General features: G+C 44.0%; 1 protein-coding gene across 1 annotated transcript in view; it reads left to right on the forward strand.

Moving 5' to 3' along the window:
- The first annotated feature begins 2,175 nt into the window (after window positions 1-2,175).
- Window positions 2,176-22,944, forward strand: part of CD81 (CD81 molecule) — a 73,684-nt gene continuing 52,915 nt past the window's right edge. The window contains exon 1 of the mRNA XM_067540604.1: window positions 2,176-2,399. Within this exon, the coding sequence (XP_067396705.1) occupies window positions 2,334-2,399 (66 nt within the window). The 5' untranslated portion in view covers window positions 2,176-2,333. The remainder of the gene's footprint in view (window positions 2,400-22,944) is intronic.

The following is a 22,944-nucleotide window of genomic DNA, read 5'->3' on the forward strand; positions in this document are numbered from 1 at the left end:
GCAGAGTCAGCTGTATTTAAAGTATGAAGCAAATTAGGGTTTCTTACCACCCAAAGTACAGTCTTTGCTTGGGCTAGTTTAATCCCTTTATATCCTAGAAGGATGTAACAACAGGGACTGTTCCCTCTTACAGAGGCACCTATTCCTCCACAGGGAAGTAAGGAGGGGGAGCGTAGCCCATCCCTTCCATGTTGGTCATTGAGTGGGCCAGGCATGCTGGGAGAAACAAAAGGCAAGTCTGGCCCACAGACTAGGAAGCCTGGAGAAGCCTCAAGCTTCCACCGTGATGGTGTAGGAAACTGCAGCTTGACTACACTCTTCTCACACAGAGCCTGTATAGCAAAGTCAGGAATTGCAATGCAGAGCCTCCCACGGGGTTAGCCTGAGATCGGGTTAGTTCACTGTGAATGCATCCAGGACATCCATCCTCTTACACTGGAATTGTACTACTGTTGGTAATACATGGATGTTTCCTGTATACTTATCCTGAGGATAGGTTAGCTTCCTGCCAAAGCATCGACAGGCTTTATCCATTTACAACCAGATGAAATGGGTTCACCATGAACTGAATCATATTTTCTGGGTTAAATCAGCTGGTTGTGCAATGGCATCCAGGTTTCCTGTAAGCTTATGTGGGAATCAGAGAGATGCATAGTATGGGGAAGAGCAATTCCAGATTCTGGGACTGTACCACAGGGGAACAGAAAGTGGGAAGTTTTCAGTGTGGTTACTGCTGGTGTTGGGCCAATCACAGGTGTTCATTTTATTACAGGTGAATAAAAGTGCCATGTCAAAAATTGTGTTCATGAGACAATATTTAATTCCAATAGAGGCACCATCAGAAGACTAAAGGAGGAATGTTGTTGCAGTTAAAGCAGTGGACTAGGGCTCAGGGATGTGTAGGTTCAATTCCTGGCTTTGCTACAGACTCTCTGCCTCTGTGTGAAAAGAGGATGGTTAATTGATCTCTCTGTGCCTCAGTTCCCCATCTGTAAAACAGGGATAATATTTCCTTTCTTCATCTTTGTCTAATTAAACCATAAGCTCTTTGGAGTAAAGATTCTCTGATCTATGAATCAGTGGGAGGCAGGTGTCTAAATACCTCCGACTATCTTGATCTCTCTTACTATGTGTATTTAAAATGCCTACAACAATGGGAGCTGGAGCTTGGTGGGTGCCTGTAGGTGCTTCTTGAATAAATAACTATTCTGTCACCTTTACTTTGAGAATCTCAATCCTCCCTACATAGCCCCAATGGAATTAATGAACTTGTTTACAGAGTAAGGTACTCCTCAGCATGAGTAAGACAGGTGGGATCAGAATCAGAGCAAGAAACGCATTTTACTAGAGATGAGCAAGGAGGGCAGAATTTGGTTTCAGGCAATTTTATGAAATTTTAAAATACTTCTTTTGCTTCTGCTTTTTCTTTTGTCTTCTCTCTTTTTTCTGAATTCCATGTGCTGAAAAGTCAGCTGTAACTAAATTGCAAACACACTGGAGCTGAATTTCAAACACAGCTGAACTGATTCTCTTCATTGGCTGCAGGCAGGCTCAGACTCCTGCAAATGCCTGTGCAAGTGCTTAACTTTACTCCCGTGAGTAGTCACCTTGATTTCAATGGGATCACACCTAACAGTATAGTTAAACGTGCGCATTAAGTGTTGGCAGCATCAGAGCCTAATACAAATTATATAGTTTAGATGAGAATGGGGAAATCAGTTTACAAAACCTTTTTCCAAGTTTAAAACTGCCAGATTTAACTTGAATCCAAAGCTATTATCTAAAATTGGGTGCTGCTCTCAAACTTCTCAAAGGCATCCAGAAGAATTCCCAGGCATATAGCTGCTTTCACTGTTGAATTCAATGGAGATGCTCACTTGAGCCTTTAGAATAGTAATTACCTTTCTCAGCAGCCATTTGTGAACCTGGACGTGGAGCCTTTTAAGTCAGAGCTACTTATGCATCAATCTGATCCCTTAATATCTGCGGACTCGCTTGAGCACGTTCAGGGCTGTAGCCCTGTCAAGTATTATTTCTGCCTGTTTATGTGAAATTGATCAGAAATGGTTTAAAAGGCAGTGGGAAGTTTGGGCTAGCTACCCACAGGAGGCGGTAGCCTCTGTAAAATGACCTGTGACTGAGTGGGCGGATCCTGGCTAGGCGCCAGTCAGAGTGGGTGGGTGTCTGTAATGAATGAGGGAGGAGATATAGAAAAGAAGCAGCCTAGCAGCAGCTTCTATCCAGTCAGCTGAAGCCCCAAAGGAAACTAGAGAGTGCTATTTCTGCGGCTCCTTCGCACACTCTGATTTAATAGGCGACAGCAATCTGCAGCAATGGGAGTAGAAGGCTGTACCAAGTGCATCAAATACCTGCTTTTTGTCTTTAATTTTATCTTTTGGGTGAGTCTGCTTTTTTTGCTTTTCTCTTCTCTCACGTGGGTGACAGTGCGGATTTGTGTATAATTTAATATAGGGGATGGTGATGATGGTTGTGTGGTCGTTCCTCCTCCTCGCTGGAGAGAGATTCCTCCTACCAAAACAATGCAGCAGGCTGCAAATGGAGCTGAGACTTTGCTTTCCTTTTCCTGAGGCCAAGAGGGAGCGGAGCAGACCGCCTCCTCTTTTCCATGTAACAGCTGCGAGAGAGGCGGGAGCAGAAGACCGTTTGGTTTGGAAGGACTATGAGGTTTAGCAGGGGGAAATGGTTGTTGCATTGAAAGAGGGTAACGGCCCGAGCAGCGACCTGCTGTGCAAACCCAGGCGGGGAGCTGCTCTTCCCCTGCTGGCAGACCATTTCTAAGAGTTGGGCTTTTTTTTTTTTTTAAAGCCCCGTACATCTTGAGTGGCTTTTAATGGCTTTTAAATGATGAAGGATTCCGTTGATACAGGGTTAAAATGTGCAGACGCTTTCCAAAGTTGTTAAACCACCTGTCCACTGATTTGAAAAATGCTAGGGAGCCCCTGAGGATCCCTGTTTATCTGCTGGCTGGGGAGGGGTTATGCCTGTGGGCTGCCTAGTCCGGCCTGTGCTTATATAATCCGAGGTCGAGCTATTGGCCGGCGGGAAATGGCTGGGCTGGATTTTCCGGGGTTTCTAAACCAGATCGGAACTGGAGAATGACCGAAACTGTGGTTCTGGGGGGAAACTAGACTCTGACGTATTGCCCCCGCTCTCATTTTCTTTAAGTGGAAAATAAAATAAAAAAAAAAACCCAAACCCTCGTCTATGAACAGGTTTTTATCTTTGCCATGAATTTTGATGCCAGATTTTCGAATACGCCCAGCGAAGTTGGCGCTGAAAAAAAACACAAATAGTACAGGGGGAGGAAACGGGTGAAACGGGATTGGTTTGTTTGTTAAAGTATGTCTTTGATTTTTATTATTTGGTCCTGCTTCCCCCTGACTTCTGAACGGGGCGTCCGTGCGGAGCGGGCGGTGCAGTGTTGGGTTTTCCCAGCCTGCGGCAATGACTCGGGCACGATCTGTTGCTGTGGGGTTAAGCATGGGGGCGAGCCGCTGGGAGCAATCAAACCTCCTTGCCTCGGAGATCAACTAGACAAATGGGCCGCTTGAAAGAAGATGGGCGAAGTGCCTCGTTTGTTTTTGTGTTTTTGTGTTTTTTTTTTTTTTTCCCCCCACCTCTTCTCCCCTCGGCTCATCCTCCCTCCTTGCGCGGAGAATTTTGCAGGCACCACGCCCCGAAGCTGGGCAATCTGGGCTGGAGTTTCCACCGCTGGGAAGTTGAGACGAGATTTGGTTTTCAGTTGCTTTCTGTGGAAACTGGGCTTCCTGTCTGCGCCGCTCCGACACTGGTGTTTCCGTTCAGTTTAAGAAGCAAATCTTCCCCTGTAGCGAGACAGTCTGTCTGCCAGCAGCTGCCTGCAATGAAGAGTTGCACAAATATACAGCTGCTTTGATTTTTAGCATTAGGTTGCAGTAGGCTAGCTTCCCCCCCCCCCCAGCGTGCCTGTAATAAGGTCAGTGTGTTTCTCCCATTTATGAGTCCCCCTGGGCGATTGGGGGGTTTGTGGGTGCAGGGCTGTGCCCCTTTGTTCTATCTGGCTGCTTGTTTCTCACACCTTTTCCTCCCTGCCATGGAGCTAGTTTGGCCAGCCCTGTCTCGGATGATGTGTGGTTCTTGCAGCTTTTTACAGAACAGAGTAGTAGTTGAACACCATCTCCCTGGCCTGCTTTTGTTAGAGTTTGTGTTTTGTTGGCAGTTGAGAACACCCGAAGGCCATGTCAGTCTTCACCCTACTTTTAAGGGGAGTTGACAGCATACATTGCACTGAGTAGCACCATCTCAGAGATGAATTTCAGATGGGGTAGCAGAGAGGCTGCCCTCCATGCTGCCTTGAACTCCTTTCCATTTTCATGGCATTCTAGGGCCTTGTCTACATTAGCACTTATGCTGGCAAAATTTTGTCACTCGGGGGTGTGAAAAAACAAATTTTGTCAGCATAAGCACCTGTGTGGACAGCGTTATGTAGGCGTGAGAAAGATCTCCTGCCAACATCATAGCTACCGCCACTCATTTAGGTGGTTTTATTAAATCGGCAGGAGAGCTCTACCTAGCTGACATAACGCAGCTACACAAGCGCTCTTACAGCGGCACAGCTATACCGATAGAGCTGTGCCACGAAGTTTTAAGTGTAAACTAGCCCTAAGTTGTCATCCCTGGTTCTGCTGCTAAGCTCGAAAGAGCAGTGCTCTTAACTGTGAAATGGGGAGTTTAGTGAGGGTGATGTCTGATGAAGAGACTATTTTGCAACATATATCTTGGACCTGAATGCATTGACTACAGAGAATCCATTTACATGACTGAACCCCCATCCCGCCCAAGCTCGTGAAAAATGATTATCTAACAATGTGCTTCTTTACTGATTTGCTGGTGACACAAATGGGAGATACCTCCTCACCCAATACCTGATTCTGTTTCCTGGGGATTTCCTACTTATTTGCTTTCCTGGGCTCTCATTCTCCTCATCTCACTGAGCAGTCAGCACTTTTAACTCAGGCCTTGTCTACGCTAGGAGTACTTGTCTGGTATAGCTACACTGTCAAGCACTCCCAGTGTGTGCATGCAGCTACACCGGCCCAGCTGTACTTCTATCTATAATTTATTCCCTACCCTCCTGCACAAAATAAACTATACCAGTAAAAGCACAGTTTTGCTGATATAACTGCACCTGCAGTAGGGGCTTCTACTGGCATAGCTATGTCTGTCAGGGATCATACCTTACCATGCTGCTGACGGCAAGTGTGCTAGCAGAAGTCTATAGTGTAGATGTGGTCTCAATTTACAGTACTGTGAGTTCTCTGTGAGCATCTTTCCTCGGAAGATCTCGAGCATTTACAAGCATGCATTGATTGAAACCTCACAACCTATCTAGCCATTAGTATTAGAGCTGTTTAACAAACCGGCAAAGTGACACTCCAGGGCGTCAGCTGTCAAACTAGGAATGGAACCCCGAACTCTTGGTTGCTGAAGTTTTTGGACCTCATGCCTGCCCTCTGTTATCCTTCCCCTTGTATTCAGTACTCCTGTCTGGTCACCCTTGAATCCAGCTTAGCATAAATTTAAACCAAAACCATCCTTCTGCGCTGCACCTTCTCCAGTGCAATAATATCTCCCTGTGAAAACATGATCAGAACTGAGAACTGCTGGGTTCATCCATGGTGTGCATTCACGTTTAAAGAATGAACTCTGCACGGTATTTCTAACATGCTCGTTACCACCACCATCTTCTCCCTCGAAATAACAAGCAGATGGTAGAAAACTGTAGCATCTCCATCTAAGCACCTTATTTTAGGGTCACTGAACAATCTTTCTCTTTGTTCCTTCCCAGCTATCTAGTTCATCCAGAGACACTCTTTCCTTTTTGTCCTAGTTTCCTGTCTTTTTTTGAGGAGTGGGGAGTGGTACTTTGTGGCCACAATAGGATTTAGCAGGAAGTGTATATGTGCAGTTCCCATACAGGCAGTGCAGAGCAAGTTTGCCTGTTCCTGTCCACCTATGTCTCTCTCTTGTAGGAAGTGACTATTATCCTGGCTGTTGCAATGTTGTTTGTCTCTGAGGCAAGTGCACTGTCCTTTCTCTCTTTTCCCCGTTCTGTGTTCTGCTGTTACTTCCTTGCTTGGGAGCATTTTTGTATTTATGATGGTAACTCAAAGAAAATGTCCTTAATGAAGAAATCCTTTCTAGCTTCTACCAGGAGAGGAACAGAACTCCCGTTATGCTTCTCTCCTCCCCCCCCCAAGAGACCCATTGCTACTTGACACTAGGAGAAGGAGAATGTCAAGGACTGGTAGAGCTGGAGTTGTGCTCCAAGCCAGTGGTTCTCAACCTTTCCAGACTATTGTACCCCGTTCAGGAGTCTGATTTGTCTTGCGTACCCTCAAGTTTCACCTTACTTAAAAACTACTTGCTTACAAAATCAGACATAAAAATACAAAAGTGTCACAGCACACTAGTACTGAGAAACTGCTTGCTTATTTTTACCATATAAATATAAAATAAATTGATTTGAATATAAATATTGTACTTACATTTCAGTGTGATATAAACCTGATTTTTACTTGTGAGCTGTCTCTGAAGCCTGAGTCCCCGGCAGTGGGGCTGAAGCATGTAACTTAGCTTTGTGGGGCCCCCTGTGGCATGGGGCCCCGGGGCAGTTGCCCTGCCTACCATCCCCTAATGCTGGCTCTGCACTTGTGACCCCCCCCCCCCCCATCCATCCTGTGACCCCACTGGGGGCTGCAACCCCCAGGTTGAGGAACACTGATTTAGATGAGTTGATGTACCCCCTGAAAGACCTCTGAGTACCCCCAGAGGCACATGTACCCCTGGTTGAGAACCTCTGCTCTAAGCTCACTAGGAGGGCCATTTAATGGAGTCATTTTGTACCTACTATTGAAAGTCATGGCCTATGTTTTCAGAAGTGGCTAGTAATTTTTAGATGCCTAGCTTGAGAGCTCCTAGTCACTCCTGAAAACATGGGCCGTGAGTAAAAGGGAGGAAGGCTTCTTAAGAGAAGAAATAGAAATCCATCTTATTTGTCCCATGAATAATACAATGTTCAAACTATCAAATGTGGTCATGAGGGGCAGTGATATCTCTGTCTGACATATGGGATGTCTAGTCTCAGTGTTGTAATCTCAGCCATGAAGAGAACACTCTTGTGTTTAAAGAGGCAGAGCAAATGTATCTGCACAAGTGCCAGCAACATGCAATGGCAAGTCATCTGGCTGACTTGAGGATTGGCATGAAGGGCTCCAAAAAGTCCCTTGTAAAATTGTAATTCTTCCTTAGTGGAACGATGACAGCAACAGCATGTGGGCCTCATGGGTGGCAGAAGCTTCATCATATGAGCTGTTTCTAATCCAGTGCAGATGATAGACTTCTTCGGCACTGCTACGTACCCATCCATCTCTGCCATCCCTGTTCCAGGTCAGGCTGAAGGTACTATTCCTGCCCATCATTCTGAAGGGTTTGGCTGGTATCTTTCCATGACTAGCCTGTAATGGTGGGGATTTGTGCATCAGCCATGTCTGTTTCCTCTAGTGATCCACCATGTTATCAAGATTTTATCCGCTAGAAACAATCTTATCCCAAAGGACACTTGCTTAGAGGCTCAGAAACTGGAAGGCTTCTTCCGGTATCTCTACACAGCCACACAACAAAACAATAGGAGCAAGTCTGAGCCCCAGTCAATTGATAAAGGCTTATGAGGCTAAAAATAGCTGCGTAGATGTTCAGGCTTGGACTTGGTTAACTCCAGTTAACCCAGGCCCTGAGACTTACTGCCAGTAGTGTGTGGTTTTTTGCCGCCTCTCCTCTCCCCTCACCCCCATATAGGCATACCATTAGGGGTGAGTGACAAATGGTATCTTGTGGCTTTCACAGCTGTGCTTTATTAGAACACTCAGGTATGATGTTATGGGGTTAGTGGGAAATCTTTAATTACCAGTTGAAATCTGAGCCTAGGATGGAGACAGTTAGCCATGTTTTAATGTAAGGAGTCCTTTTAAATTTTGTATATGACGTTTCACAACTCAGCCGAAGGTACTGCCTCCTTGAGGGTTTCTGCTCTCAATGACCATAAGGGCTAGATTTTCAAAGACTTTAGTATCTATAATTGGGGCCAGATTGTCAGACGTGCTCAGCACCCAACATGCTGCGCGCTCTTGAAAATCCAGCTCCAGCCGTGAGTGTTGAGCCCTTAAAAATCTAGCCTGACATGTATTGTGGTTTTAAGAATCTGTTAGGCTGTGGGCGGCACCAGGATTCTCACTGAGGGCTGGCACCAGACTAGCTTGTTAGTATGCAGAGCCACTATGTTCTTGCCCTTTCCCAGCTCCCCAGACTCACTGGCTTATTTGCACTGAGTCGAGTGTTGGCACAAAAGTGTGAGGGAGAACAAAAAGTTTGGCAAAACTCTGCACTTTCATTTCATGTTAAAGAGAAGCTTGTTCTGAGGCTTAAGAAGAAAGGAAGTGGTTTAAGCTCTAACTGCATTCACCAAACAAAAGAAAAAAACTCTGGTATCTTCCCCTTTTCCCCCCCTTTAATGTTTCTTCAGTTGCAAGTACATTCAAGGCCACTATGCTGAGAAAGTGGAAGGAGGCCCCCTCCCTTTCTGTTGATTTACCAGAGTGTGTGATACCAAAAATGTCTCCTTCTCCTTCCTTTTTTCTTATTTTTATGTCCCTAAACTTTAATCCTCATGTAGAGGATACCAGGCCAGCTAGCTGTCTGGTAGAATAGGCTAACAGGTTTGGCATAGTGCAAGTCTTCCTAATTACGGTGGACAGGTACTATAAACGATAGTCTTAATTTGTACATGCATGGTGTATGCCATGTGCGCACAGTCAAGTGGCTATATACCATTTATAGTTGTACCAAGGTGGGTGAGATTATCTGTTTCTGGACCAACAGACGTTGGTTGAGCTCAGTGGGTGCACACTTCACAAAACGATCACTTTACATCTGATCTCTCAGTCCTTGTCCTCAAAGAAAACCTGACCAACACCTTCAAAAAGATGAGCCTAACTCATAACTTTGCTACACGCCAAAAATCATGAGCTCATTAGAGATACTAGTTTTATGTCTCCTTACAGCAATCCACTAACTAACTCTCCTTTGTCCTATAATTGCAGAGGTGTTAATTGTGCACTTCGTTTTGAATGGTTTCTTGCAACATTGCTAAGGATAAGGCGTTAACACATAAGTTCCACTTTGGCATTAGCTTTCAGACCTCTCTGAGACGGAAGAAGAGCTTTGTGGAGCACAGAAAGCTTGTCTCTTTCTTTCACCAACAGAAATGATCCAATAAAAGATATTTTCTCACCCAGCTTGTGTGTCTCATATGCCGGGACCAACATGGCTACAGCACTGCAAACATGTATTGTTTGTATGTATCATACATGTGATTTCTTATGGGGATACATGTTTTGGAAGGGATAAGTGTCTTAGCATGTTCATTTCTCTCTCTGCTGCAGAAAGGATTTTAGAATCTGCAGCTCCTTTTATATTTAAAAAAAAAAAAAAAAAGCTTTAAACCCTTCAAACTCTTGGTGTGAGATGGGACATTCTCACCAGCTGATGCTTGCATGTACTGGTTTTTCTGGTAACATGGCTGACTTTCCCAGGTGCGTCTTAAATCTGCAGCAGTTTCAGACAGATTTAACACAGACAAAAGCAAATATAGTGCCACTGAAATTGATAGAATTGCATCTGCACTCATAAGGGCTGAAATTGGACAGGAATCCTTTCTCAGTGGTGGTCGCCTCAGTTGGATTGACTTCCGTTGTTGCCACAGCAGATGAAGCCAAGGATAGCAAATTGAATGCATTGCCTACACGTTGAAGCATAGGACTGGGAATTGGGAGATCAATGTTCTGTTCTTGGCTCTGCTATGGACTTGCTGTGTGACCTTGGGAAGTTGCCTAACCTCTGCCTCCATTTCACTATAGGAAAGTAGTGAGGTGCTTTTGATATCCTCTGAAGACAGATGTTACCCTTTCGTGCCTAGGGCAGTTACCTGAAAATGCCAAGGTCAGGGCAGGCTGTAAAGAGAGCAGATTCTCCCAGCACTGGTGGGTGACACTGAAGTTAGGCTTCCCAACCAGCCACAAACTGCACTTCTGATTTCTCGCACTAGTTATCAAGAAGCCAGTACACAATTACACACAGCCCCCTCTACTGCATTTCAGACTCTGGCTCCCAATCAGCCACTAGGTCCAGTAAAGAGACCAGTTGTTTAAACTCTATGCTCTTTACTTAAAAAGGTTCCCTCTGTAAATAATAACTTTGACTAAAAGGGTTTAATAAAGAACATCGGATACAGGTAAAGAGTAACAAAAAAACTACGTTTTATTTTTATAACAGGTTTGCAAAGCTGGGCACAACTCCAGAACAAAAATCTATTCTGTAAGGAGCGCACCCCCTTTCTTTGTTTAACAGTTTATATTCCCTATCCCGGCCGAGAAAATAACTCCCTTATTTCCCCATTGGCTGGGTAATAAAAAGTTTACAACTTTTGCAACCGCCTATTACATACATTTTCTTCCACATACAACATATATAGATCCATGTTCATGCTAATGAACTAATTTTCTATGCAGGGTGTGCGATAATATTCTATTACCTTTCTAAGCATGCGCCTACTAACTTTACCTCTTGCTCTCTTATGGTTTTCTTCAAGCTGACATTCTTTCACTTATCAGATAAGAAAACTTTCCCTCCCTTTTACCCCTCTCTGGTGAAATTCCTGAAGCCAGAATTTATGACTAGATAAGTGCTTCTTCCTTCAGCAGAGGGTGAGAGAAAAACTCCCTTTCTTTATCAGAGGGCGAAAGAAAGACAGACTCCCTTTCTTTAGCAGAGGGTTTACCCATTGTTGTCCTAAACTAATTTCCTAATATTGGAACCATGAATTCCTTTTCTATTACTACAACTATTTTATTTCTTTTAGACTCTTAACTCTTTCACCTCTGACCCCAAGGGATCAGCCACAGTACCAGATCAATATACGTTTGGATCTTACCCAAAATACCACGCTTCTAGGCAATCCTTTAGTAACTAAAACTAAAAGTTTATTGTAGAAAGAGAGAAAACCATAAGAGAAATGTTAAAGGGTCAAAGCAAATCAGATACATACAGATAATAGAAAGTCCCTAAACATCAAGTTTCTGGGAGAATTGTGGAGTTTATAGACTTGTAAAGTTCCTCTGGTATACATCCAGTATCTGAATGGGTCTTAGTCCTTCGGTTCAGTTGCAAGTGAATTGATCCAGAGGCAGGTATGTGTCTGTAGCTGAACAGGAACAAAAGACAAAATGGTTTCCCAGGCCACCGCTTTATATACCCCCTGGCCCTGGCCATGCTGTCTTGTGGAATTTTACAGGCACCAAAATGGAGTTCAGAGTCACATGAGCAAGTCCTGGTGACTCCTCAGGTATGTCAGTAGTTCCTTTCTCGGGCCCCTTGCATCTGTGAAAGTTTCGATGGGCCATCAAGCGGGCCATTGTTCTGCCGCCATCCTGTCTGGGGTGTATCTTCTACAGCACAGTTTTTGAAACACAGATACATCAAATATGTCCATAACTTCCATTACATATATAACACATGAACATAAGTATTATCATTTTACTTAGCACATTACAGCCTTTCTGACAGTACCTGACATGGCATGTCTTACAGGAATTATTACGATTTTGACATAACGATGTTAAACTATATACTAAATGCCCCCCCCATCTAACCAGCGTGACAACAGGTATTCCAGAAGTGCAAAGAAATGTCTGGATATCAAGAGAGGCTGATATTGGCTGTGGTTAGATTGTGTCTCATTAGGTCACTAGGGGCCAGGTTGTCAAGGGCTCAGCACTTGCAATGGGGGCAGGAGTTTCTAAAGCACTCTGTGTGTGTGCTTTTTCCACTGTGAATGGCAAGTTTTGCAGAGCAGCTCAGCTCTTCTGAAAACCTGTCCCTAAAATGTGAAACTACACAGCTGGTAATGCTCATTCAAATAGGCTTTTTGAAAGAATCCATCCTTGTATCTCAGGATGGGGATTACTGGTACCAGGTTCACTGAACTGATCTTTGTTTTACTTGTAGATAGGGTAGTTTTAGTTCTTGGGGGGGGGGGGGGGGGGGGGGGGGGGGGGGGGGGGGGGGGGGGGGGGGGGGGGGGGGGGGGGGGGGGGGGGGGGGGGGGGGGGGGGGGGGGGGGGGTTGTTTGTTTTTTAAATTAGTTCAGTCATGGATTGTTTTGACGAGGCCCTTCACTTTAGATTGATCCACTCCTTCTCCTGCCCCTTCATCACCTTCTGTCTAGAATCTTGAGCAGTCAATTGGATTTCAGCTTCTGTACTACTTGAGCTGAATTGAAAGCAGAGTCCAGAGCTGTGCTGCTTTCATCCAGAACTCACACTAAGAAGTGACTGCAGAAAGCCAGATAGCTCCTTTAAATATAATTAAATATAATATTATACATTAATAATATAAATATAATTAAACATAGCCAAGAAGAAATTGACTTGTTCTGGAAAGGATCACCCAACTTCGTAGCTAATGCAGCCTGTGGCAGCCTTCCAGGTCTAGAGCGCACACTGATTGCATTACTAGGGAAGTGTCCTAATTAGAAGGCATAACAGAGTTCCCTTTTAATTCCATTTTCCACACAGCAGATAGATATTTTCTCTTGCTTGTTATGGGTATACATGATATCTTTAGGGGCTGATGGGAAGGGGTAGAGGCAGGCATAGTGAATGTATTGTATGAAAGATCGCTTCTCTGTCTTGGGTTAGTGGCACTTCAGATTCTTGTTTCTAATACCTTAGGGATTTTTTTATTTTGTTTCCTTGGATGTTTCTGGACTTTCCCCTTTCCTTTGGCCAGTTCCCCTTCAGAGACATGGCTTAGGTTCCTTATTTATTCCTGTTTTAGAGAACTCAAGGTAAAATGAGAAACCTGGCATGGAAGGGATCTAGTTTAAAACAAACACCCCTCTCTCTTCCCCAACAAAGTGAAGTGAACTTCCCATAACAAGTTGCCTGTCTACCCTCATGCCCTTCCTTTCAAACAAGAAACATGAACCATGTCAGATGAGGAAAGCAGAAGAGGAACTGGTTTAAAAGTCAGAGGAATACTATTTTATTTGTGTGCTGATGGAGTACGGGCATAATGTATACACTATTGTTGTAGCCACTTTGGTCTCAGAATATTAGAGAGGCAAGGAGGGTAATATCTTGACCAGAAGAAGAGCTCTTTGTAAGTTCCTGAGCTTCTCTTTCTCTCCGGCAGAAGTTGGTCCAATTAAAGATATTACCTCACCCTCCTTGTCTCTCTACAGACATAATGGTGGGTTTTGTTCCCCTAGGCTTCAATGGGAATAGTCTTGGGTTCATTCAGAAAGGCACATGCTGAATATTTGGGTTTTTTTTGTTTTGTTTTTTTTTTTTTTTTTTTTTTTTTTTTTGTAAAGCAGTCTAGGGGATTTAGATGAATGATTACCCCACAGATTAATGGGGGTTGTGTGTCTTAATCCTTTAGGTGTTTTTTGAAAATATTGGCTGTAATCTTTTGCCGCAAGGAATTTACAGTTGAAATGGGCTCTAAAATGCTCTGAGGTTTTAGTGCAGAGGGAGCTATGTTAATACTATGTTGGGTTCATTAGCGAGCTCTGGTCCTGTTCTTGTCATGGTGGCATCAGTCACAGTTAGGATAGCTTTAGGGCCTTGTGGTTTGATGTGAAGAAGGAGGAAGGTAGAAAGTATATCGGGGCCTATGTTTCAACTTCATGTTTATGGACACAAGGTTAACCACTATTAAGCAATTTTAATGTGTCTGTATGACAGTGGTGCCATTTTGAAATGGCTCCATAGATCACGCAAAACAGCTTGAACTCTGCTCAGGTTGCAGTGCTGTGCATGCACTTGTTGGAAATAGCTTGGTTGAAATTGGCTTAGTTGCAGTACTGAAGGCAGCTTGACAGGATTGTCTGTCATGAGCGTAGCTTGGGAGGTTGCGGGAGGTGTTGCCCCTCCAAAACTGCAAGCCTCAGACAGGTGTGGAATTTGGCCCCTCCATGCTGCCCCCTTGGTGACTGAAGCTGCCCCTCCCTCCCCAAATATGGATGTTTAAACCAGTGTTTCTCAACCTTTTAAGTAGCAAGTACCCCTTAGCTTCTGAAAATCTTAATAAGTATCCCAACACTGAATTTTCCACAGGATTTTATATTTACAGACTAATGTGAGCCACGTGTTGGAAGAAGGGCTGACTATATAAGGCTGTGATATGTCAGAGCTAGTGTGGGTAGGGTTACCGCCTTTACACCAGGGGTGCACAACCTATGTACCTGGGCTAGAGGTGATCTTGGCCAAAATTAGGAGGCTTTCAGTGGCATGCCAATGCTGGGGAATATAAAGCGCCGTGCCAGTTTTTGCCATAAATGTGAGAGGAAGGGGTGAGAGAGAGACAGGGAAGGAGGGGTGGGAGAGAGAAACACAAACACACACACACACACACACACACACACACAAAAAGAGGGTAACTGGTAAAATCTGGGGCTGTTATAATTGTCAAGTTCACTGCTCAGCTACAGCAGTGAAATTGACAATTTTTCTGGGCACTGGGCTTTGAGCCAGGAAGTGGGACTGCCACCTGGACAAGTTGTAGGCAGCTGCCGCCTGGCTGCCAGTCTGGGAGGTGGGTAACTGCCACCCAATCGGAGCTGGGGCAGAGGAGGCTTCCACGCCAACTGGGACCCAGGGATGTGGGCAGGCGGCTGCGGCCCGTCTTCAAGCCGGGGCGCAGGAGGCTGTCCCTCGGCTCGGAGCCGGGGCACAGGTGGCAGCCATCCAGCTGCAAGCCCAGCTCATGAGATACAGGAGGCTGCCACCGGGCTCCCGCCTGGGAGCTAGGACCCGGCAGGAAGCGGAGGTCTGCTGCTCGCCTCCCCCAAAAGCTAGTGGCTGCCGCCTGCCTCCCAGCTGGGACCAGGTGGGAAGTGGGCTGCTGCCGCCCAGCTTCCCCAGAAGTCGGCAGCTGCCACCCGCCTCCCCTTCACTCTGTTTTTCCCAGGGTACCCCCTGCCTGTGTCTGGCATACCCCCAGGGGTATGCGTACCACAAGTTGAGAAACTATGGTTTAAACTATGCCTATGTTCAGTCTCCCTGAGAAATTCCACAGTGCACTGCAGACATCTTCAGGTAGGGTGACCAGATTTCCTGATTTTTATAGGGAGAGTCCTGATATTCAGGGCTTTTTCTTATATGGGCACCTATTCCCCCCCCCCCCAGTCCCTGTCCTGATTTTTCACACTTGCTCTCTGGTCACCCTAATGAAAAGGTTTGGTGTGATCATGTGTCAATAGCTGCAGGTGTGTATATTTGAACAACTGCACACTCAGATATACTGGCCTATGTATTTGAATGTGCAATCATTTAATGCTCATTTCTGAGAGGAAGGGCAGGAAGAAGGAACTTCCCATAGCAGATGATCCTTGTAAACCACTCAAACCAAAACCCAGTTCCAGGTACCCCTGAAATTTGGTCTTAGCATCCAGTTCTGAATTCAGTTTCTGGGGCCTGTCTCTAGTGAACATGGTTATGGATAGAGAATGCCGTTTAGCGGCTAGAACAGGAGAATGGATCTCTGCTCCTGCCTCTGCCACTGAATCACTGAGAGTCTAGGGAAGTCATGTGACCTATGTGCGTAAAGTTACTTTTCTGAAACACTTATCTACCTCAGTGTTAAGATTTGTGTAATATTTTGTAAAGTGACTTGACCCTGGGATGAAAGATGCTATATAAGTGCCAAGTATTGTTTTGTTGTTTAAAAGTAACCACAATTATATTCCCCTAGTTAAATAAATGCTTATTAAAATACTGTTCAATGACACTTTAAAGCAGACTCTGGGAATGCTGATCATTGTTCCACTATCTGTCCGGTGTGACTTTTTATGACTCAGTGATAGGTCTTAATTATACTGATACTTCCTAGCAGAGCGACTCTATAAAGCAGGTGTGAGACCTAAGGAATGCAACTCCTATCTAAATGCATGGGAGAATAGGGGACTTCCATAGGAATTGCCATACTTAGAACATGGATTAGATGGTCCTTGGTTCTGACCATCTCAAGCCAGAGGCCAGCGGAACATGCATCAGAGGAAGGTGTGAGAGTTTTGCAGTAGGCAAAGGTGGGATAATCTCTCCTCACATTTGGTCTCATCCTGGTCTTTAATAGTTGGGATTTATGCTGAACTCTGAAGTATGAGGTTTAAAGGAAAATGCCAGTATAATAGGGAAGAATATTAAACTGTTTTCCAAGCTAGTTAAATATTGTGGGATTGGTGATTACAGGTTCCACCTAAAACTCCTGACCCGTCCCTCTTATAGTCATTCTGACAGATCCTCCTGATGCTCAAATAGCAGCCGTCAGTCGTGGCATATGGTTATAATGAAAATAGCTCACCCAATCCCATTTTTGTGTTTTGTGGGTGGGGGAAAAATCAAGTCTATTCACACTTTTTTTTTTTTTTTTTTTCTTGACACTAATAGTGTCTGCAGACATTTCATCCTATAGGTCCTTGCAAGCTGTTCACTGCAGATACTGCACCGAGTATTTGCAATGCGCTACATATGCAGCCCTTGGTCTCGCCTAAACTTCCTTTATTGTTTCTGCTTCCTGAAAGGAGGGCTGTGAAATCTGCAAAGAGCTTTTAGGATGGCCGTGCAAATACGCCGTGAATGCACTTTTGCACAAGGATTTGCATTTGAATACATGTTCACTTGCATAACTTACGCTTTTCCTATCCCCTGACATTCTAAAACAGTGTTTCTCAACCTGGGGGTTTAGAGGGGTCGCAAGTGCAGAGCTAGTATTGGGGGTGGCAAGAAAAGCAATTGCCTAGAGCCACAGGGGCGCCATGAAACTAAGTTACATGCCTCAGCCCCATGGGGGTGGGACTCAGGCTTCTGGGGTACAGTAGTTTGGAAAGGTTAAGAACCACTGTTCTAAAATCTGAGCAAAAGCAGAATTAAAAAAAAAAAAAAAAAAAAAAAAAGTAGATGGAAGGTATCTACACATCCTTTTAAGAAAACTTGTTTCTATTGAGACAAATGTTTGCAAATACTCAGCTCTACTCCTGAAGAGGAATCATTATATAGCATGCATATATATATAGAATAATTTTTTCATCTTTGGACCCCTAAAAAAAAATTTTGAATGGAGGTGCGGTCCCCTTTGAAAATTCAGCCTGTGGTCCGCAGACCCCTACCACAGAAATATTAGACTGAAAACTGACAACAGAAGTCAACTATAAATGTTGCATGTGCTCAGCATTGCATTTGATGTAGTGTGAGAAAGGGAGCTGAACTGTGAGCTTTTATGATAATGACAACATTTCCGGGTTTTGACCTATATGTGGGGGTTCACGTACTTTTGATTGATCAGAAAAATGGAATGCCTTTTCTAGGGTCTGAAACTTTGTCATAGTTGCCTTTTGTGGACCCCTAAAACATAGTCTGTGTACCCCCAGGAGTCTGCAGATAACATGTTGAAAACCACTATTGTATAGCACAGTCTCTTCACCAGTCAATCCATGTCTAGATTTCTTTGTCCTTCTAAAGGACTTTTATTTAAGTATAATTTCGAAATGGTTCTCGAAGCCTGATGGGCTACTGAGGAGGTTAGACTTCCTATTATAATAAAGAAGACCCTTAAATCATGGTTGGGTGAAGAACAGCGACGACTGTGGAATGGAGACCATTGAGGCCATAGTAGTGAGGGCTGTAGGGCATGAGAGTTTGGGACATAACCTTGTGAATTTGTTTACAGTGTCATTTCAAACCCATCAGAGTGATACAGAGCTGAGAGAACTTAAATTTGAGATAGGACCTAGTTTATCTTGATATAACAAGTGAACTTTGTTGGCATAAATTACCTTTCCTCCATGGAGATGTTCACTAATGTCCATCCGGACACTGTTATGGTTTGCTGACTTTTCCTGTCTGGTACGTCTCCCTGAGAGCCTTGCCCTTTCACTGTCATGTCCAAATTCCTTTACTCAGGAGATATTTATAGGCCCATTCCTTTCTCTCTCTCTCTCTCTCTCTCTCTCTCTCTCTCTTTTTTTTTTAACCTGAGTGTGGTCAGCCCTGTGCAAGTCTTACTGTGATTTGAAATTTCAACCTGCTTATGTGAGGGTGACTTACTTCCCTTTGAACAGTATCCATTTGGGGGGGGGAGGGCCGAACTTGATGCAGTAGCTCTGTAGAAAAAGAATAGGAATCCAGTCACTGTTTTTTTGCCCTTTTGTGCACATAATACCCAACAGGGAGAAATATTAGGGAGCTGCTTGGAAAAGGAGACCATATAAAGGAGATCAGTCTTGCAGCCTAGGACAACAATAATCTAAGAACACAGTAGGCAAGTATCAGATAATGCATTCTCACAGGGAACCAAAAAAAAAAAAAAAAAATGCTTCAGAGATACCATAGGTATCTGAGAACAAATTATGGAGTTCCTTTAGTCATGTGATAGGTGCTAAATAAATATTAGCACATTTCTGCAGAAGCTTCCAGATCCCTTTACAAACATGCTACAAGCTTCCAAGCTCCCTTGTGAGGCAGGTGAGAATGATTCCCATTTACATGTGGATAAACTGCCGCACAGCGAGGTGTAAAGCACTTGCCCATGACATCAAAGCAAGTCTGTGTGCACCAGAGCCAACAACAGCAGCTAGGATTCTTGGCTTTGTCCTTCCATCTTAAAACCCAATGCATTCCCTCTGCATTCCACTCTGGAGCCACTCAGCTGAAACCTTGGGTGAATTGCTGAAGATTGGCTTTCTGTGGTTCAGCCTGCCTCAGTTGCCTAGAGTGGTGTGTTAATCCACGAGCACTGACTGGATTCTCTCTTGGCAAATGCCTCATAGTCCAAAGATCAGCTCATATCCTGTCCCTTTCTGGCTTTTTTGTGGACAGCCGAGAAGGGAAAACTCTCCATCTTCCATCTCCATTTAAAAAAAAAAACTAACTATTTTGCATTTGATAGTTAGAAATCTTCTGTTTCCTCTAACAAGTTTTTTAAAAAGAAAAAGAAAAGTAGCAAGAGTTGAAATATTAACATCCTAGGCAAATTTTGGATCGGTTCTTATGTTACAATCTTAGCAACAACATGAGTTCTGTTTTGGTTTGTTTGTTTCCCAGAACAGTGTAAACTCCTCAGGTCAGGAGCTGTTTCTTTGTTCTGTGTGTGGTCAACGCTTAGTGAAGGGTGTCCTGGTCTGTTACTGAAGCCCCTAGGCATTGCTGCAAACAAATGTATCCAGGTGGTTATTTAGCTATCCAAAATTTATTTTATAATAGAACAACTTCATTTCTGTTCTCCATGCGTAAATCACTCTGTTATTATTTGGGTTGTAAGCCCTTTGCAACAGGAATGGTCTTTTGTGTGCGTGTGCGTGCGCGCACAGCTCCTAGCAGAATGGGACTCCAATCCCTGACTGGGGCCTTTAGTGCTGCCACAATATAAATACAAATGCTTCAATCTTATTGGTCTCAAGATATCAAACTTGGGCAAAGTTTGTACCTTTCCCGTATCTGTTCTGTTCTTGTTTGTTCCCTCTTCCACAGATGATTTCATGAAGTTTAGTAACTATAGTTCTACAATTATAACTCAGTATAGTTCCTCTGAGCCAGTGTGTTGGAATTGCACACTCTGGAAATAAACAAACCTTAGAGATACAAGGTCCAGCATCAACATGTAATTCATCCATTATGCTGAGTTTATATGCAGCTCTGGTGGCTGGCTTTTCAATATTTGTTTCTTGGAGAGAGGACTGTCTTGTGGTTATGGCACTAAGCTAGGAGTCAAGAGATTGGCTCTTAATGCCCTGCTCTTCTATAAGTTTCCTGTATGATCTTTGGGCAAGTCACTTCATTTCCCTGGGCCTCGATTCCCCGTGTGTGGGAAGAGGAAATCAGTATTTCCTCTGTCTTGGCTGCTTTGATTGTAAGTTGCTGTCTGAGGAACTTAGTCTATGTGCACGTACAACACCTACAGATAAGGCACTGGCGGTGGTTGGAACTTCAAATTGTTATCCCATGTGACACTGTACCCCTGTATTCACTCCTTGCACACTATTGTGGTAATCTTTGTACAAAGTATGCCTTGTAAGGTATCATTTGAAAACTTAGTTTGATCATTATTGTCCTGATAAAATGTGTAGCAACATTGTATGTAAAGTTATAAGATGCCACTGGATGGTGTTAGTACATCATGGAACAGTCAACATGGATTCACCAAGGGCAGGTCATGCCTCACCAATCTGATTGCCTTTTATGAAGAGGTGACTGGCTCTGTGGATGTGGGGAAAGCGGTGGACGTGCTAAACCTTGACTTTAGCAAAGCTTTTGATATAGTCTCCCACAGTATTCTTATCAGCAAGTTAAAGAAGTATGGGTTGGAGGAATGGACTATAAAATGGCTAGAGAGCTGGCTAGATCATCAGGCTTCATGGGTAGTGATCAATGGCTTGATGTCTAGCTGGCAGCTGGTAACAAGCAGAGTGCCCCAGGGGTTGGTCCTGAGGCCAGTTTTGTTCAACATCTTCATTAATGATCTGGAGGATTGGGTAGATTGCACCCTCAGCAAGTTTGCAGATGACACTAAACTAGGGGGAGTGGTAGATACCCTGGAAGGTAGGGATAGAAGGACCTAAACAAACTGGAGGATTGGGCCAGAAGAAATCTGATGAGGTTCAAGGACAAGTACAGAGTCCTGCACTTAGGATGGAAGAATCCCATGCACAGCTACAGACTGGGGACCGACAGGCTAAGCAGCAGTTCTGCAGAAAAGGACCTGGGGATTACAGTGGATAAGAAGCTGGATATGAGTCAGCAGTGTGCCCTGGTTGTCAAGAAGGCTAATAGCATATTGGGCTGCATTAGTAGGAGCATTGGCAGCAGATAGAAGGAAGCAATTATTCCCCTCTATTTGGCACTGGTGAGACCACATTTGGAGTATTGTGTCTAATTTTGGGCCCCTCCCCCACTACAGAAAGGATGTGGACAAATTGGAAAGAGTCCAGTGGGGGGCAACAAAAATGATTAGGAGGCTGGAGCACAGGACTTATGAGGAGAGGCTGAGGGAATTAGGCTAGTTTACTCTGCAGAAGAGAAGAATGAGGGGGGATTTGATAGCAGCCTTTAACTACCTGAAAGGGGGTTCCAGGGAGGATGGAGCTAGGCTATTCTCAGTGGTGGCAGATGACAGAACAAGGAGCAATGGTCTCATGTTGCAGGGGGGGGATCTAAGTTGGATATTAGGAAAAAGTTTTTCAGTAGGAGAGTGGTGAAGCACTGGAATGGGTTACCTAGGGAGGTAGTGGAATCTCCATCTTTAGAGGTTTTTAAGCTGCATCTTGACAAAGCCCTGGCTGGGTTGATTTAGCTGAGGTTAGTCCTGTTTTGAGCAGGGGTTGGACTAGATGACCTCCTGAGGTCCCTTCCAACTCTAATATTCTAAGTCTGGGGAGTGGCCAAACCAGTTCCTCCGAGAGAAAGAAAGGGCAAGATGTTGCCTCAGCCAGGCATAAACAAGATCAATGGGCTGTTTCCTGCGAACAAATAGCCACTTAGCAGGAAAAGGGGCATAGGCAAAGAAACACCATGGGCTTCCTGTCCACACAGTCTGCCTGTCACCATGCTCCCACCTGGAAATACTTCTCAAAAGGAGGACAGGACTATAAAAACAAGGGGCAGACACCCCAAATGTATCCCTGCTCTTTCTCTCCTCCTCTCTCTCCATCTATTCACTGCACTCCACAAAGGAAGCAGCCATTACACAGAAGAGCCTAGAAGTTTGGCCAGTAAGACTGTTGAGAATATGTGGTGAGAGAAACTTGGCTTTGAATTTAACACAGTCAGGCACTTTATTTTTCTTGTAACCATTTCTGACTTTTTTTATGCTTTGTTACTTGTATTCACTTAAAATCTCTTTGTGGTTCATCAACTTGTTTTGTTGTTTTTATCTAAACCAGTGTGTTTGAATTGAAGTGTTTGGGGAAAACTCCATTTGAGATAACGTTTTGTGTATATCATTTCTAGTAAGAAAATGACAGATTTTATATGAGCTTTATTGTACTGCACAGCCATCTCCTGGACAAGATGTACATTTCTTGGGAAAGTCTGGGACTGGGAGTGTGTTGGAGTCACCCTGCAGTGTAATTCAGGTTGGTAAAAGCCTGAGTGTGATTGGCAGATTACAAGTGCACACAGATATAGCTGGGAGTGACTTACATGCTGGAGGCTGGCTGTGAGCAGTCCAGAAATGGAGGCAACAACAACCAAGCATTGTAAAGGGCACCCTAGGTTAGAGGGCAGGGATGACACAGCTATTTATTAGTCTAGCGATATCCTGGGCATGTCACACGCCAATACTCTGATTAATAATAATTAATGGGCTAGTTCCTCAGCTGGTATAAATCAGGAAAGCTCCATGGACTGAACACATTATGTCTGGCTCAGATGTGCATTCTTTCCTATAACAAGTGGAAAAGCTTACCAACCTAAATGTAGTATTTAGTGAACTACTTAGTTTCTTCCTTTGGGTTCTTTTGTCAATATTATTAGTGCCTTGTATTGCTTTGCTTTTATAAAAGTGCATAAATACAGATCCGTTTTCGTGCTAAAACATTCATTATGCCAATGCTCAATATCTATATTGTGACATAAGTTCTATTCCCATTCATTCTTTACTGGGAGGCTTCTCAATTCTGCTTTTGGTTTAATTACTGTTTTATCTGTTTTAGAGATCCTGTTACTGCTGCCATCTCTTCATTGTATTTTATATATTAATGGTGTACTGTCATTTTTTAGATCTTTATGCTTTTAAATTGTAGTTATCCTCTGCATTTGATTTCCTTGCAAATTG

This window comes from Emydura macquarii, unplaced genomic scaffold, assembly GCF_026122565.2.
Source record: "Emydura macquarii macquarii isolate MOO-44397 ecotype Brisbane River unplaced genomic scaffold, CSIRO-AGI_Emac_v2 contig_587, whole genome shotgun sequence".
NCBI lineage: Eukaryota > Metazoa > Chordata > Testudines > Chelidae > Emydura > Emydura macquarii.